The 18,666-nt window shown below is 37.2% G+C and overlaps 1 protein-coding gene across 1 annotated transcript; it reads right to left on the reverse strand.

Moving 5' to 3' along the window:
* Positions 1 to 558: 558 nt before the first annotated feature.
* Positions 559 to 18,582, reverse strand: LOC311085779 (SLAM family member 5-like). Its single transcript, XM_084118411.1, has 8 exons — positions 17,830 to 18,582; positions 11,492 to 11,901; positions 11,226 to 11,396; positions 9,057 to 9,374; positions 8,074 to 8,364; positions 7,856 to 7,963; positions 7,681 to 7,742; positions 559 to 924 (listed from the first exon to the last, which is right to left on the reverse strand). Exons 4-8 carry the CDS (start codon positions 9,346 to 9,348, stop codon positions 856 to 858), a joined length of 822 nt encoding a protein of 273 aa, XP_083974537.1. The 5' UTR covers positions 9,349 to 9,374; positions 11,226 to 11,396; positions 11,492 to 11,901; positions 17,830 to 18,582; the 3' UTR covers positions 559 to 855.
* Positions 18,583 to 18,666: the final 84 nt, after the last annotated feature.

Consider the following 18,666-nt stretch of genomic DNA (forward strand, 5'->3'; position numbering starts at 1 on the left):
TTTAACTTTATTCCTGATCATCATCTGTCTGTCTGCACCTAACTGTTTCAGGGTTTTTAGTAAGCTGTTTAAATTGTATGATCCAAGACAAAAGTTGAACCCTCATAAAAACTATTTTCAGGAAAAATAAAATAAACTTTGTATTACTCAAAAAATGCTGGATCCATGAGAGTTTGTGAAGAAATTATCATACATTTTCATCATGATTTGAGAAATGATTATGTCTCTGTACTCACTGGAATGTGATTTTAACACTTCACTTTTACTTATTTTTATTCTTGGTAAATGATAGTCATGACACTAGATGCTCTAGTAGTGCACTATGCACAATGCTTTATGTATTCATGAAATAACAGGCAATTTATAAAAAGGGGATAGCCTACTGTGTGATGCTGTCTTTACAAAAACACTATTGGAGACAGACACTGTGTGATGGTAAATTTGCGCTATTTTTATAGAGATGTGATTTCTGTTTTGGACACTAGAGAGCGATGATGTGCTTGTGATATATTTGGCTAAATGTCCATCAGAGCATGCTAACAAAAAACAAGCAGTAAATGAGATTTCAGTATTTAATAATGAAATATTGATACATTTGGATGTGATAAACTTAAAATAGAACATTTTAGTTAAGAATCTGGTTGCTGCTATGCTAATGGAGAACCACTAAATTATTCTAATACAGAGCATTTGCACACACACACACACACACACACACACACACACACACACACACACACAAAAAAGCAAAAAAGCAAAAAAAAAAAAAGCAAAACAGAGACAAAAGAAAAACATCCTGCCAGAGAATAAATGTGAGCAACACCAAAAGGTGAGGGGTATTGTCCCGTATGAACATCAATTCCAGCAGATACAAATCATCGTTTTTTTAGGGACATTTTCATACACAGCATCCGTCTTTGATTTCTGCAAATGGAAACAAACTCAATCAGTAAATCGATAGCAGAACAACTTTAAGTCTAAGTCTGATTTTCTATAAAGTCTAAGTGTGAATCACTTTTAAAAGACCTTATTTATGTTTCTATCGTGTGTGCTAAAAGATGCTAAAGCAAAGCTGAATCTACAAATAGGCCTAAGAACTCTGTTTTTCAAAGAACTACCACTAGCCTATTACAGAACAGATGCTAACATGAAGCAGCAAGAGGAAATGACATCATTCATCCAGTTCATTGCATGTCTTTTTAAACCGTTAAATCATTAAACAGATTACTAAGTTCTGAAGGTTTGTCATGACAGCCTGTGCACTGATAATGATTGTCTTTCACACAAAAGCAACAGCAAACATACCCGTTTTTTTTTTCAGCACGTCTAAAACAAACAACGGCTGTTGAAGCTGCATCTCAGCTCAAAAATAAGCATAAAACACTGAGCAGCTGCAGCTCGAGGACACACTTCAGCACAGATAACATGGGTAACAACTCTGTTACTTTGTATGTGTGATTTTAGAGTAACAAAGCAATTTATTAATTGTTCACATATGGTTAGAAAGAAAGGATTATTTAAATTAGTAGGCCACATCAGCCTCAAGTGTAACTGTTTTTACATATATAATGAATACAATTCATAACAATGAATGATACTCGCCCTCTGTGCGGGCCTCGAACCCGGGTCACCGGCATGGGAGGCAAAAGACAAACGAAATGCTAAAGACCACTAGCATCAGTCGCTAATGCGCTTTTTGGGGTCAGGGGAGTGAGGTTTACTCACACAGCTCTCACTAGCTCACTATGTATTGTTTAATGATTGCTGCAGTCTGTTTAAAAGTGTGTATTTTCATATTAGTAGCCGTTATAATCTGCCACGGTATCTAGCGACGGATCATTGAATACACAACACAAGTTACACCAGGTTCAGACATACTCCATAGCACGGCATACGCACTTGCTTTCACATATGCCACGTTTGCAGTGCGCAACTGATCCGTGGCTGTACAAACAACATTTATTTATAGTTTTTATTTTAAAACCAAAATTTGTTACGGAAAATGCTTTTTCAGCATTGTGATTTGTTGTACACAGTACAGTTTTACAGTACAGTTATTTCATGAACATATTCACATTTAAACACTACATTTAAACAATGTTTTATTCAATGAATTACTTCTAGATTTATATATTAGGCTAAGTTGCTCAAGTAAGTGGCAAAACATTATTTTATTTTTATTTTTTTATCACAAACATGGACAAAACAGCCAACTCTCATGCCTTTTCTTTTGGATTTAAATGTTCATACAATAAATGCTGGTCACAAAAGTGCGAGTGCCATATCCATTAAATCGCCTTATTTATCTAAATGTGATGTAAGATGTTGTATTTCTTGCTTTACCCTGGGCAAAAAGCCATGTGTTGACTGTGAAACTGTGTATTTATGTTGAAATTACTACAATTTATGCAAAAAATGTGGTGTCACTTTAATTCAGGACGTGCAGCACAGCAAAAATAGACTAGGGCTGTGTTCGAAATCGCCTCCTATACCCTCATTCACTATTCCCTACATTTCAAACTAACATAGTCTACTTGAAGGAGTGAATGAAAATGAGTGAGTGAATTCGGACACTGAGTGCTCCTGCTGCCGCTTTTGTCTGTGCTGTTTATCAATCATTTGAATCTTATCAAACTGGCAGCTCCAGTATTAGGATGAAAAGATTTATCTTGAACTCTGTCATGCAAACTAGCATGTATAAATCTTAATTTAAACCATTTAATAACCAATCAAAAAGGAATGTATACCTGTGTGATATTACGCTGTAGCCACATTGGACCAGCGGTTTGGAAAATGGGTGTATGGATGACTCGGCTACGGTGCTATCTTCTGGATATATCTTCTTATACGCACTGCAAACGGAGTAGGCCTATGTGTTAACCTGGCGTTAGTGGCCGCATCGTGTCGACGTTCATTTGCATAAACTTGAGCTCTTGTTGAGTTGAAGATCGCTCTTCCTTTTACTCTTGTTCAAATGAAATACTGTATGTCCGATCGTGTTGTGATAATCACTGTCTGTGTGAACGCCTGTGTAACGTTAGAACAGCCCTTAAAAACGTAATTGAATCACACATGTTGGATGTTACCGGTTCTCTTTTGCTGTGGTTTGAAGTATTTAAGTGTATTTAGTTTCTGTTGTTAAGTATTTTGGCAACTATGTACTTTGAGTATCAAAGATAAGCCTATTAGCAACTTCAACATTTTTGAATAATGTGTTACAATTAAATAAAATTTTGCAAGGTTAACTTTTTTTACATCTGCATCAGTTTTCTGCTACAAAAGAAGTGATATTTCCATCTACAGGGTATTGAAGGTACTATATATTACGTGTTTTGCCCTTGCTTACCCAAACCCCAACTTACACAAATGTGAGTGCATTAGCTGGATGTTGTGATTCGCAGGAGTTTCATAATTAAGATGAGGACATGACTGCGGCCGGTGATAAGGCCGAAACAAGAACATCCAGCGAAAGCAGGCTTTGACTATTTCAATTTACTTAACATTATTTTATTTATCCGTGATGAAGAGACCTTTTTGAAGGATATTGGTTTATTTAGCCAAATTTTGCCCTTTTTGAGCACTTGAGCTTAACTGAGACTTGAGTGTGTGTAGATGTTTAAGGGGCTGTTGTGTCAATTGCAGTTTTGAGGTGTGTAGTAGGATGTGTGAATTTTAATAGGTATTTTGGACCTACAAACACACTTCCAGATACTTATGCACGCACACACTTACACAGAAGTCCAAAGCGCAGAGGACGGAAAGGACGCAAGAATGCCCATATATGGGAAACACTGATGTCACCTAAAACCCCCTTGACTGAGGAAGGTTAATGTCATAGGACTTATTTCCTCTGGAAAAAAAACAACAAAAAACTGCATAGGAACAATGTAACCCAGTTCCGTATAAATATGACTGCATTTTGACTGTTAAAGGCTGCATTTTTGATTTTTATGTTTTGCATCCCTGGGGAGAAGTTCGTTCTCATCTAGTTCAGTTTTCTAACTGAATTTCTTTTTGTTTGAATTCCTCTGCTGTATTATTGTATCTTGAGAAACCTCGGATGAGAACAAGATAATTATTACTTCTATTGCTTGAATTGCTTATAAGGTAATTAGCCTGTGTAATATTCACTCATAAAGGACTGCCCTTTTGAGATTGAATAAGCTGAAGTTTATAACCTGTAAATTTTTGATGATTTGCTACAAATATTAATCTTATTGTAATCAGTATTTTTATCTTTTGTTTAAATAAAATTTTATTTCTAAAGACAAACATTGTTAAGTTTTACTTCAGCTTACAAAGACAATTCCATTAGCAATAGACAGAGCATTATATTAATCCTTGCATGACCAAAGGAAACAAGGGTTCCAGGGACGATTCTGCTGGAAGGTAAGCATGAAATTGATCCCAATTGTCTAGTTAGTAATGATTATTATTGTTTCACGAGAGTGTAGGGACTACACCTAGATTTACTGGTATAAATTAAAACAAGCTAATGAGGAAATAAATCCTATCCTGACCTGACAGCAAAAGACTGCCTAGACACATTGATACTAGGGGTTAATCAGGTAAATGAGATAAATACCAGATCTCACCACAGGTGTTCAGTTTTATTTTGACTTTAGAAAATAAACATATTATTGCTCTCCTCACAAATCAACAGTTTTTTGTTTTTCAAGGCATCTTTGAGCCCTCAACGAGTAAAATACTTAAGTACTGTTAAAATCAGATACTCTAAGGCCTGAGCTTAGATTAAGCCAGGATTAGGCCTTAGTTCAATTAGGACATTTAAGTAGCTTTTTTAAACATGATTTAGAAATGTATGTATATATATATATATATATATATATATATATATATATATATATATATATATATATATACACACACACACACACACACACACACACACACACACACACACACACACTCACCTAAAGGATTATTAGGAACACCTGTTCAATTTCTCATTAATGCAATTATCTAATCAACCAATCACATGGCAGTTGCTTCAATGCATTTAGGGGTGTGGTCCTGGTCAAGACAATCTCCTGAACTCCAAACTGAATGTCAGAATGGGAAAGAAAGGTGATTTAAGCAATTTTGAGCGTGGCATGGTTGTTTGTGCCAGACGGGCCGGTCTGAGTATTTCACAATCTGCTCAGTTACTGGAATTTTCACGCACAACCATTTCTAGGGTTTACAAAGAATGGTGTGAAAAGGGAAAAACATCCAGTATGCGGCAGTCCTGTGGGCGAAAATGCCTTGTTGATGCTAGAGGTCAGAGGAGAATGGGCCGACTGATTCAAGCTGATAGAGGAGCAACTTTGACTGAAATAACCACTCGTTACAACCGAGGTATGCAGCAAAGCATTTGTGAAGCCACAACACGCACAACCTTGAGGCGGATGGGCTACAACAGCAGAAGACCCCACCGGGTACCACTCATCTCCACTACAAATAGGAAAAAGAGGCTACAATTTGCACGAGCTCACCAAAATTGGACAGTTGAAGACTGGAAAAATGTAGCCTGGTCTGATGAGTCTCGATTTCTGTTGAGACATTCAGATGGTAGAGTCAGAATTTGGCGTAAACAGAATGAGAACATGGATCCATCATGCCTTGTTACCACTGTGCAGGCTGGTGGTGGTGGTGTAATGGTGTGGGGGATGTTTTCTTGGCACACTTTAGGCCCCTTAGTGCCAATTGGGCATCGTTTAAATGCCACGGCCTACCTGAGCATTGTTTCTGACCATGTCCATCCCTTTATGACCACCATGTACCCATCCTCTGATCGCTACTTCCAGCAGGATAATGCACCATGTCACAAAGCTCGAATCATTTCAAATTGGTTTCTTGAACATGACAATGAGTTCACTGTACTAAAATGGCCCCCACAGTCACCAGATCTCAACCCAATAGAGCATCTTTGGGATGTGGTGGAACGGGAGCTTCGTGCCCTGGATGTGCATCCCACAAATCTCCATCAACTGCAAGATGCTATCCTATCAATAAGGGCCAACATTTCTAAAGAATGCTTTCAGCACCTTGTTGAATCAATGCCACGTAGAATTAAGGCAGTTCTGAAGGCGAAAGGGGGTCAAACACAGTATTAGTATGGTGTTCCTAATAATCCTTTAGGTGAGTGTATATATATATTATAATATGCCAGTCCAAGTTGCTTTCAGTTAAAACAGTTAAAACTTGCATTGTAGTCTGAGACGAGGCTTAAAGGAGAACTCTGGTCAATTTTAACATTGAGCTCATTTTTTTGTACATTTGGAGTGCTGTCAATACATAGAACAACGACAAAAATCGGTGTTGCCTACACCGAGTTATTCTATTTTTAAAATTTGCGCCCTGTTGACTTCAATGGGGCAATGTTTAAACCTGCTTTTAGCCTCTTAACATCCTTGATGTGTCATTACAAGTGCACAGACAATGTGAGTGATTCCTTCAGAGTGAACACGGTGAATCTGACTGCAGTAGATGTGAAAGATATTAATAAAAATTAAGTTAATTCAGCCAGCGCTCATACCTGTATTTACTTCCTGTTTTCGGTCAAAGTCCATAGTAGTCGATTGTCGAGTTCACGCGCGTGATCATAGGTAACTAAGCAACAGTGGAGAACTCGACAATCGACTACTGTGGGCTTCGACCGAAAACAGGAAGTAAATACAGGTATGAGCGCTGGCTGAATTAACTTAATTTTTATTAATATCTTTCACATCTACTGCAGTCAGATTCACCGTGTTCACTCTGAAGGAATCACTCACATTTTCTGTGCACTTGTAATGACATATCAAGGATGTTAAGAGGCTAAAAGCAGGTTTAAACATTGCCCCATTGAAGTCAACAGGGTGCAAATTTAAAAAAATAGAATAACTCGGTGTAGGCAACACCGATTTTTGTCGTTGTTCTCTGTATTGACAAATGTACAAAAAAATGAGCTCAATGTTAAAATTGACCGGAGTTCTCCTTTAAGCCATTGTTTTTGAAACAGGCGGAAAGAATTTTCCTCAAGTGATATTAAACTTGGTGATTTGTAAGTAATCTGTAAGTAGTCTGTATTTTCACTTAAATTTCAAAAAAATTCTAGTTTAAAATTTTTATATAATAAAAGCGTGAACTGTGGAGGACTAGCGGCCCTCATCACGTCTGAAAACACCATTTTATGCGCATCACCTCGACCACAGCAAACACACAAGTCTGCCGTTAACAGTGGATAGAAAATTTCAGTTGGCTTGTAAGAAAAACAAGGCAGAATGTTGTTGACTGACAGTCACCACATCACTATCATTGTATGGAAAAAGATGCAATGAAAGTGAATGGTGACTGAGGCTATCATAAATATTGAGAAAACATTTTTAGATGAACTAAGGCTAAGCCTTTAATATAACGATTTATCAATTATAATATATTACTGTAACTGAAATAAATACAATAAATTGTGGTACATTTTAAATACATTTTCAGTAATACACTGAGGTGCTAACATGCTAAAACTGTCCTTTTGATCTGCTCTCTACTGAAGTTAGTAATGATGACAGTTTGAACGATTGATCACACACGTCTCTTCACTGACCATTTGGGGCCTTTAAAACAAAACTTCACTCAGCAGCTTCAATTACACTAACTGACTGCAACAACTTCTTGCAACAGAGTCATGAAAGATTTTACCTTTGTTCGTGTTTTCGGTTTCCACAAAGCTGAAGCAGTTCTGTCTTCCTCCTGTGTCTGAACTGCATTAATAATAACACAGATGTGTTAAAATGAAAAAGTTTTCAATATTATTTAGAAATTTGTTCCTTAAAAGAATAAATATTTTTATAGATAAATAGCTTGCTCTTCTGACCTGTTTTTCTACATTTCTTGCAGATGCAGAAGATCACAACTATAGCAACAATCATCAGAGATCCAGCGGCAGAGATCAACACTATGTAAAATAATGGTAGGCCTTGATCTGTAATGGACAAAATTAACCATTAGTGAATCTCTATCAAGCATCATCACTGTATTAACATGATAGATCAGGTCAGTAAATACACACATATATCATCAGTGCTGTGGTACCTGCACATGTGTGACAGAGTGTGTTGATGTCCAGATGTGTGGTCTGGTTGCTGATGGGATTGTTCAGCACACAGCTGTAGGTGTTTTTATCCTGATATTCCACCTCCAGAGGTAGAGAGAGACTGATGCTGAGATCACACACACTGATGCTGGACAATACACTGATTCCTTTGTACCAGGAGAGAGTCGCATCACACACATTCAATACTGATGAACACACCAATGAACAATTTGATGAAGATGATGATGATGATGAACAATCTCTGGTAATGTAAGGAACAGGCAGATGAGCTGGAAAACATGAGAGAATAAATTATTTTTTGTGTAGTGGGTTGATGGTGAGTGAGTGTTTCTCATTTCAGCCTATATAATTATTGTACATTCCAGTATATTTAAAGGAATATTTGTAGTTTAGTACAAGTTAAGCTCATTCAACAGCATTTGTGCCATAATGTTGATTACCACAAACTTTTTTTCTCAATTTGTGTCCAGCAGAGAAGCAAAAACCTGTGTTACAGTGAGACGCTTACGAATGGGGCCGATCCGTAAACATTAAAATACTGTCTTTATAGTAAAGCCACCAGATGTGAACAATATGAAAATAAATGTGAAAAGAAAACCCTTAACTCAACTTTTCTGTGTAAAGTTCTAATCTAATTTGACAACTTGGTCGCTTTGACACTATAACTCTAAAACGACACTAAAGCACAAATAATACACAAGTTTTAACTAATGTGTTTTTATTAAATTATAAAGCCTCACATTTCTTCTTTTAAACCATCCAAATAAGTTAATATTCAATTAGATTCTAAGCACCTCGCCGTAACCTCCATTTCCCCTCTTATTTAAAAGAACGAAGGGCAAGTCAAAATAAATTTTGTACTAAGCAATATTATACATATTCTGTCGATTCAGCTTAACTTATACTGAAACCAAAATATTACTCTAATAAAACAAGAATTTGTGAACACATCTCCACTCACCATAGACAGAAACACTGAATGTTTTTGACGACCACTTAACTCCAGTTATCAGTAGTTGATAAACTCCAGCATGTTCAGTTGTGGTGTTTGTGATGGTCAGAGATCCAGTTTGATCGTCCAGCTTCAGTCTGTCTCTGAATCTCCCATCAGGACCATCATATGTGGAGAAAATCCCAGCAGCTTTATTGATTTCAGCTATTAGAGACGTTTTAGCTCCATATTTCCACAGTACGTCTTCATCTTCATGTATTTCAGTAAGATCAGTGTTTAGAGTAACAGAATCTCCCTCCATCACTGACACTGAATCACCAAACACACCTGGAGAACATGAACAGGTTGTGTCACTGATTAAGGCTCTTTTTGGTTTACAAATTCTGAAATCAGATTGAATTTGTAACTAAATATGATTTAAAGAACAGTGGAGCAGCAACAGAGAATTATTTTTTTTACTTTTTTTTAATGAAAAGATGTTTCAGTAGCTTTAAATATGGGACATTATAGACTCACTGAAAGATGGGCCTGAATCCATGTTTGATTTAAACTACCTGGGAAAAATAGCAAATGCAAGAAATATATTTGATATACATTTATAACTTAACTTACCAGTCAGACTCCACTTGCACAAACAGAACCAAACAAGCACGTGAAACATTTTATTCCGTAGTTCAGTGAAAACTCTGATCTAATAAAAACTATCCGCTGAAAAAACAATCATCTCACGTTATTGTCAGGTTTATGGAGGTGTGATTCTAAGCTCATCTACTGAGTCAAACTGAAACTGCTGCGGTCGGTTTTCTTCAGAAACGTTTGATCTTTTAGATGGACAAACATCTCATGTATGCGAATGGCCATTTGTTTAACCTTTGTTCAGTTTGTAGGTGAAGAGCTTCTTCCTATCCTGCTGTTATGAACCTCACAGTCTCTTCCCTATACACAGAACTACTTTACCATCAAACTTGAAAGTGTATAAAACATCTGACTATTTGTGCACTAACCACTAAGATGTTCTTCCTTTACATTAAATGTGTTTTATGCCGTTTGGAAGTGAGAGACTGTAAGGTTTGAATGCTTATACCTCCTAAATGCGAATTGTGTCATTATTTTGGAACACACCCGCTTATTGATAACATTAAGACTAACATTTATACTAAAAGATAAAAAACTTACATTTTGATTTCAGGGGGTCTTTAAGAATGTGGGAATGAATGTCACTCTAGGTTCTGTTAGGCAATGGCTCAAAATAGTCAAGAATGTACTGTGAATTATTTAATTATAAGAAACAGGACTGATCAGTAGAATTTAAGATAAAGTTTAATTAAAAAAAAAATTCCCCCTTTTCCCCTCACTGCAGAGTCAATGGGTGGGGCTAGACTTCCAGTTCCCCCTCTCTGGATGTAATGGGTGGAGCTTGAAGGTCCAACTACACCCTATCCCTACCCATAACCCTATCCCTAAACTAGGGCAAGCTCCACCGCTTACATCCATAGAGGGGGAGCTGGATGTCATTTGTCTCTGCAGTGAACACCACTTGGACTAATTAACCATTCTGCGCTTTACACTCCAATCAGGTGAGGGAATACACCTTTTAGAAAAACAAACATCATAAGAAAAAGAGAAAAATCAGCAAGAGGACGTTCTGTGTAGTGATGGTGAGATGAAGCCTCATGAAGCATTGAAGCTTTTCAGGCAAGTGGTTCACAAAAGGGTTAATTTCTCGAGGCTTCATTTGCTCACAATACCACCTGGTGGTAAAAGAGTGTAAAACAAGCAGATACATTACAGATGACCTGATGATCTGTGATACACTGTATGTTGCTCCAGTTAAGGCTTGGAAATAACGGTGAAGAAAAATCTATTTCCAAATAGACTAATCTGTTCATACGAATATGTGTATTTTCGGGTGGTAGGTAATGATTGTATAACATAACTGTGTTATAAACGTGTTGGCTTGAAATGAATGGGGCTATCAAATCAATTATTTGGTCATATAGGCAGGAGGGGCAATATTAATATTCTTAAACTGTAAAGTGGCCGGGTAGGCAGAGGGCAGAGGACTGTGAGTTTTAGGGCTGAGGCGATTTCTTTTTTTTACACCACTCCTGCCTTTTCTTCTGACAGCTCCACGGTAGCATCATTAAAGCCAGAAAGCAATGAAAGCCATGCACTCACAGAGGTGAATTCATCAGAGCTCAGTGGGGGTATCTCAGTGGGCAGACTGACTAAAGCTGCCCCCACTGGCTCTTTGAGCTCCACCGGATGCTGCAGCATTTGGGTCTCTTCCTCCTGAACGAACTTCAGTGAACGCCTTCCCATCTGCTGTTGCAGCTGTACAAGCTTATCCTTTAAAAAAAAAATAGCAATGAATTTAATTGCCTCTGCAGTAGTAAAACAAGCAGAATACAGCAGAAATTGTAATAAAGTCAAAGCTTCCTCACCTTGGCCAGAATGTCAGAGAGCACAGGGGTCTGGTCAAGATCCTTTTTAACTATCAGGTTAAGAGAGTGTGTAATGCAGATTGTGTGACGGAGCCTCGGTTCCCTGCCACAGGCTATCATATTAGCAGCACCATCTATAACCATTCACGTTACATTGTTGGTTATCCCCCATTCCTCCAGAGAGGCTTTCACACAAGCTAAATTTTCAGCAGTGTGTGCCTGAGGGAATTTTAGTACTCCTAGCAAAACTGAATTGAGGCAGGTGTTGTTGTCCACAAAGTGGCAAGTTACTGCCAGGCAGGCATCCATGTTGATGGACATCCACATGTCAGATGTCAGGCCTTCTTTACTTCAGCTTTGGCTTTCTCCTTGGACTCTGCATATTTTGCCTCCACCATGGCCTTTACAGCCTAAAGGAAAGATAAAGAAGTGCTTAACCCTCATGTGGTGTTCAAAACCCTATAACACCTGCGGTCTTCCCGGGTCAAAATGACCCGCCTATAAAAAATAGCTTATAAATCACTCATTATACCATATTTTCACCCAATCTTGGATTCAATCTTTTTGTCAACTTGTTCTCTTTCAATTAGGACTGGTTTTATATTTCTATTTGCATCTAATTAATCGTAGGCCTCATTTATTTGACAGTAGGGATCTCATTTTTTGAGAAAAAAAAACATTATTTTTGAATAATTTTGGAAATATTAAATGAAATCTGAAAAAAATTGGCACTGTTGATCACACTAGTCTACATTAATATTTCACCAGGAATTTTGTTTTGAAAAACTTTTATTTTGTACAAAATGGCACATTGTCACACTTGCGGTGTTCCACTGGGCCATTGAGGGCCATTGTTTCAATGGGCCATTGAAAGTGAATGGGAGAGACTGAAACATTTTCAGGAGCATGTTCATTGTTTATGTACACATATGAGCATGTGATGGATTATGGTGAGTTTGGGCTCTTTTTAATCTTAACAATATCATGTAAATAATGATGTGCCATTTTCCACAATTTATGCATGCTTCATTGAGTTACGAGTTAAAACGCGACATAAGTGCTAGGCTACATCTATATTCAAGGCTCTGTGAGCGCCTGTGGGGGTTCGTGTGTTACAACTCCATTAGGAATATCTTTAGATCTGAGTGATGGATTATGCTGAGTTTTGGCTCTTTTTAATTGTGATAGTCTACTGAAAATAATGATGTACATTTTTCTACGATCTGTGCATGCTTCGTGAAGTTATGAGCAAAAACCAAACGTGAGAGCTTCATGAGTATATACTTGGCTAGGTGTGTCTGTGGTATTTTTTGTGTTAGAGCGCCATGAGGAATATCTTTAGATCTTATTGATGGAATATATTGAGTTTGTGCTCTTTTTAATCGTGAGCTCCTGCTGTAAATAACGATGTGTCATTTTCCATGATCGATGTATGTTTCATGAAGTTACGAGTAAAAAGGTCAAGTCTAAGCTACCTTGCTTGGCTATGTGAGTCTGTGTGTCTGTAGTATTTTTTGTGTTAGAACTCCATGAGGAATATCTTTAGTTCTGAGTGATGGATTATGTTGAGTTTGGACTCATTTTAATTGTAAGCATCTGCTGTAAATAATGATGTGTCATTTTCCACAATCGGAGCATGTTTCATGAAGTTACGAGCGGAATTGTGTCTAAAATTCCATCATCCATGTATGGTTTACACATGGGTCTCTTGAAGGGCTTCTTTTACAAAAATCTCACTCAAGTTTAGTAAAAAGCCTGAAACAATTATGCTTGCTGTATTCTGCTAATTGAGACCTTTCAAATGACATATGACACAGGACTATCTGAGCTGTATGATGTATTTGACATATTGCTGAATGTAGTACAAAAAAGTAGTTTATAAATTATGAATTAGTTTTTTTTCTATTTATCAGCAAATAACTCAGCACTACTTAGGAGTTTATCAAATTGGCTACATTCATTGTAAATTTCAGACTCTAAGCTTTCAAATGACACCTATTTTAAGTTGATCAAGGTAATAGTTTTGAAAAATATTATGATTATTTATTTCGCAACTAGGTGGCGCCTGCGGGGAAACACTCTGTTTTAGAGTGATAACTCAGCTCTCGTTAGGAGTTGATCAAAGTGATTAGATGCATTAAAAAGCTGAGATTCTAAGCTTTAAAATGGTACCTATTTTGTGTTGTTCCATTCATTGTTTGCATTGGTCTCTCCCATTCACTTTCAATGGCCCATTGAAACAATGGCCCACAATGGCCCTCAATGGCCCAGTGGAACACCACAAGTGTAACTCTGTGCCATATTGTACAAAATAAAAGTTTTTCAAAACAAAATTCCTGGTGAAAAATTAAAGTACACTAGTGTGATCAACAGTGCCAATTTTCAAAAAAAAAATGAAAATTTTTTTTTTACTCAAAAAATTAGATGCCTACTCTCAGATAAATGAGGCCCACGATTAATCAGATGCAAATGAAAATACAAAACCAGTCCAAATTGAACGAGAACAAGTTGACAAAAAGATTGAATCCAAGATTTGGTGAAAATATGGTATAATGAGTGATTTATAAGTATTTTTTATAGGCGGGTCATTTTGACCCGGGAAGACCACAAGTGTGACTATGTACCATTTTTTACAAAATAAAAGTTTTTCAAAACAAAATTCCCGGTGAAACATTAAAGTAGACTAGTGTGATCAACAGTACCAATTTTCAAAAAAAAAAAAAAAAAAAAAAAAATCCAAAATTATTAAAAAATTATTTTTTTTTACTCAAAAAATGAGATGCCTACTCTCAGATAAATGAGGCCCACGATTAATCAGATGCAAATGAAAATACAAAACCAGTCCTAATTGAACGAGAACAAGTTGACAAAAAGATTGAATCCAAGATTTGGTGAAAATATGGTATAATGAGTGATTTATAAGCTATTTTTTATAGGCGGGTCATTTTGACCCGGGAAGACCACAAGTGTAACAAGGTAACAAAACCCCCCATAAAAAAGTACGAACATTTTCAAAAAACATTTGAGAAGTAGTTATACCCTTTGGGAACAAAGTCACTAAGTTTCAGTCCAATGCGATAACATTAACTAGTATTTTTGGGAAAAAGAAAATCTTCTCCGGGTCAAAATGACCCGAAGACCACATGAGGGTTGATTGTCAAATGCAATATTATAATACTCTTTGCTTAATGCATGCACCTATACACCTGCCTTGTGGGAAGAACATGTTGGGAACAGGTTGGGTCTAGTTTCCGAACAAAGTCCCTAAATCCCACATCCTCCACAACACTAAATTGCTGTGTGTCCTTCACAATCTTTGTGACCAGCGCCTCATCCAGCTCTTGTTTTCTGGTAAATAAAGTATCTCTTACTTTTCTTTCAGTTGCATGATTTACAAAAGTCAAGATGGAAACATTGTAATGCTTTATTATACTATTTGTTATGACCTTGGCTGGGCCCACCTCCATTTCCCTACTTGTTCTCATGCAAGGCTTGTAATGCCTTAGCATAGATTAAGTGTATTGTACAGTGCCCCAATTCCTTGGAGCACAACATACACTTCACCTTTGAATAAAAGATAGTGAGAAATTATGAAATTGTGTTATTTTTATTTTATTTTTTTATATAAGGCATTAATTGCCAATACATAATTACCAATTCAACAAATATAATGTATTATAGGCTATTTATGAATGTAGGCCTACCTTGTTAGGAAATCAGATCAAAGTATTCCCATACAGGGGAAGTCTTTCTCTTTCTTGCTGGCTCCATTGAAACAACAAGCAAAACTATAAAATAACCAAAAACTCACCTCTATCACAACCACACATTTTGAGGGGATCCCATGGGTTTATATATCTGTCAAAATGTTGTGCCAAGATTCAAACCGCTTCCTGAACCTGGTCATCAATGACGTAATTGTTCTAAAGCAGTGAATGCTTCCGAAATGGGTGAGATGGGGTTGAAGTTTTGTAGGTTACATTTGAAATGAGTGTATTAGGCAACTGTAAAGGGGCATTCAGTAGTACATCCAGTTAAAAGAGTACTAGAAAATTGCTGGGAACATGAATTTATAAATCTGAACAGCTTTGAAATGGAAAGCAAACAAAGAGGTGCAGCAAATTGGAATAATACTGTGCTGTTTGGCCTACTGTAGTATTAGTCCAGGCGTTTTAGGAAAAAAGGGTGAACAAATTGCAACAGAATCAAACTCAACTGATTTTGTATCCTCCATATGTCCTGAGTAAGGAAAAAAAAGCCCCGAAGAATCCCATTAGGGGAAAGTTCCGAAAAAGACCCAAATATATCCTATTCATACGCCTATTCATTATTTTTCTCACATGAATAGGGTAAAAATTTTAACCTTTAGATATCACCATGAAAATTACTGAGTTGATTACTTATATCAAGACAAACAAAAAATGTATTACAAGTTTTTTTTAATTGTTTGTTAACATGGACAAATGGTGCATAATCTAATTACAGATGTGCTAATTTGCATAAATACCACAACAGGTCTAAACATTGTACAGTGTATCTATCTACACAAATAACAGTAAAATACTTGATGTTAAGGTCTGAATGGAACCCATTTAGGCTACCCATGAGCATTAATACATACAGGCAGGAAGAAGTACTTTAGAAACCAGCCTTTATTCATTTTTAAGAGATTGGGTTTGGGGCTGGGTCCGTGGGACTGTTTCTGGGGGACGAGTCTGAGGCAAGAACAGGAGACAATGGTAAGGAGAATGCAGAAGACAAAAGGTAAGTAAAATAAAAAGTAAATACCCAGAAACAGTCCCACGGACCCAGCCCCAAACCCCATCTCTGCAATAATAATTAATAAAGGCTGGTTTAAAGTACTTCTTCCTGCCTCTATGTATTAATGCTCATGGGTAGCCTAAATGGGTTCCATTCAGACCTTAACATCAAGTATTTTACTGTTATTTGTCAACAAGATTCAACAAGACATTTTCACCTGGCTAGACCCAATGTTTAGATCTGTTGTGGTATTTATGCAAATTAGCACATCTGTAATTAGATTATGCACCGTTTGTCCATGTTAACAAACAATTTAAAAAAAAACTTGTAATATATTTTTTGTATGTCTTGATATAAATAATCAACTCAGTAATTTTCATGGTGATATCTAAAGGTTAAAATTTTTACCCTATTCATTTGAGAAAAATAATGAATAGGCGTATGAATAGGATATATTTGGGTCTTTTTCTGAACTTTCCCCTAATGGGATTCTTCTGGGCTTTTTTTTCCTTACTCAGGACATATGGAGGATATAAAATCAGTTGAGTTTGATTCTGTTGCAATTTGTTCACGGTTGACCCTCATTTTGGCTTAAAACGCCTGGACTATATTGCCAGTGATTCCTCCATGGCTATTCCCAATGCCTGTATTTATTTTCAACTTCTAGTGAGTATAAATGATAAAAATAGACAAGAACCTACAATAGTATTTAAATATTTGGATCAGAAATAAGTATCAGCACATCAGTTACAGTGAACACACCCATGCATTGACTAAAAAGAGGAATAAAAAATCATCTTTTGGAAATTGATCTTAATGCCCAAATAAAAAATATAAATGAGGAAAACTCCAACCTTTAAGGACACCATTTTTTTTGTGAATGAATAATGTATCGTAAATAAATAAACACTCAAAAAAATGAACAAGGAAGGTTGTGCACTTGACATAATATATTTATATTCAGTTTACTTATAATAATTGTGTTTGTTAACATAATGACGACAGAGTTGCGACGGTCCCTGCTGCTTTTTTTTTTTTTTTTGGTTTTGGGGTGTATAACAATATATGTTAATTTAACAATCTTAGCAGTAAAATATTTTGAGCCAAGAATCCATTTCATATATGGGAGACCTTAGAGATGAGGAAAAACATTTTTGGGTTTAGTTCTATCTCCGGTATCTCAAAAATTCGGGGGCATTGTCACTAGCCTATGGCTTGCCAGGCTAAGCTCGTGGTCCGTCTACCTCGGATGGTTTAGAGTCTAAACCATCCGAGGTAGACTGACCACGAGCAATGAGGTTGTGAAACGAAGGTTTTTGCTCCTGTAGAAGCTATAAGTTCGTATGAAATCAACCTTGTTTTAAGAAAAACATGTTTTATCCGCGATCTTATGAAAAAAAACTACACTACCCACAATCGTAGCAGCAACGTCTGCTGATTGGTCCAACTCGCTGTTACCATAGAAACGTTTACCTTACTGGCGAACGGCTAGAGCTATAACAACAGTGGCAGGCTACACCCGCAGCTGTTGTTGTAGTGTACCGGGTTGCTCTGCATCAGGACGTAGACAGCCATACCTCAGTTTCCACTTGAGAGTTTCCATTAACCATCCGAACCACATCGTCATATGTGACTTCAGGCATTTTGCGGAGAGATTTGGTCCAGCGGTATCTATCGCACTCTGCCATTGTAAAAAGCTAACCGGAAGAGCCTTCTTCTTCTTCTTCTTCTTCTTCTTCTTCTTCTTCTTCTTCTTTGGGTTTTAACGGCAGCTTGCATCCTTGACGTTGCATTACTGTCATCTTCTGGTTAAAGGTGAACTAAGTAACTTGTTTTACCTTAACTGAACAGCTTCGGAGTCATTGGAATGGTTATATTACTTATTTCGGGTTGAATGGTGGTCGTTTCGCACCCCCCTGGTGCCTGTGAGCGGAAAATACGCACTTGCAACTTTGGGGCGGCGGGCCTCCGGCCGCCGCGTCAGGAAGTCTCGTGTGATATCAGGTCGCGCGATGTAAACAATTGCTTTACGGCCAAAAGAAATCTGCTAAAATGCCGTCATTATTGCGCTCCCTCGCGCTGTTTGAACCCGAATGAAGAAGACGTTTTAAAGAATGTCCCATCTGCTTTGATGTCGTTGATCTATAGCCTCTGGTGTCTGAGAATAGCCAACGAGTTTTTACAACAGTGTTGTCAAATGTCTATTCCGAAGCTGTGGGGGAGCTCTAGAGAGAAACCTGCGAGCAAAAAGCGAGAATACAGCGAAGAAATCCCGAAGTTACTGAATGCCATGCTGAATGCTGCTTTAACCGGAAGAGCCGTATCGCCGGGATGTGATATTTTTTTCCCAGGATGGTAGGGGAAGACTCATGAATATTCATTAGGGAAGTCATCCCTGATTGGTCTTAACCCCA

The sequence above is a fragment of the Abramis brama genome (genome assembly GCF_963993115.1).
Source record: "Abramis brama genome assembly, chromosome: 6".
NCBI classification, from domain to species: Eukaryota; Metazoa; Chordata; class Actinopteri; order Cypriniformes; family Leuciscidae; genus Abramis; species Abramis brama.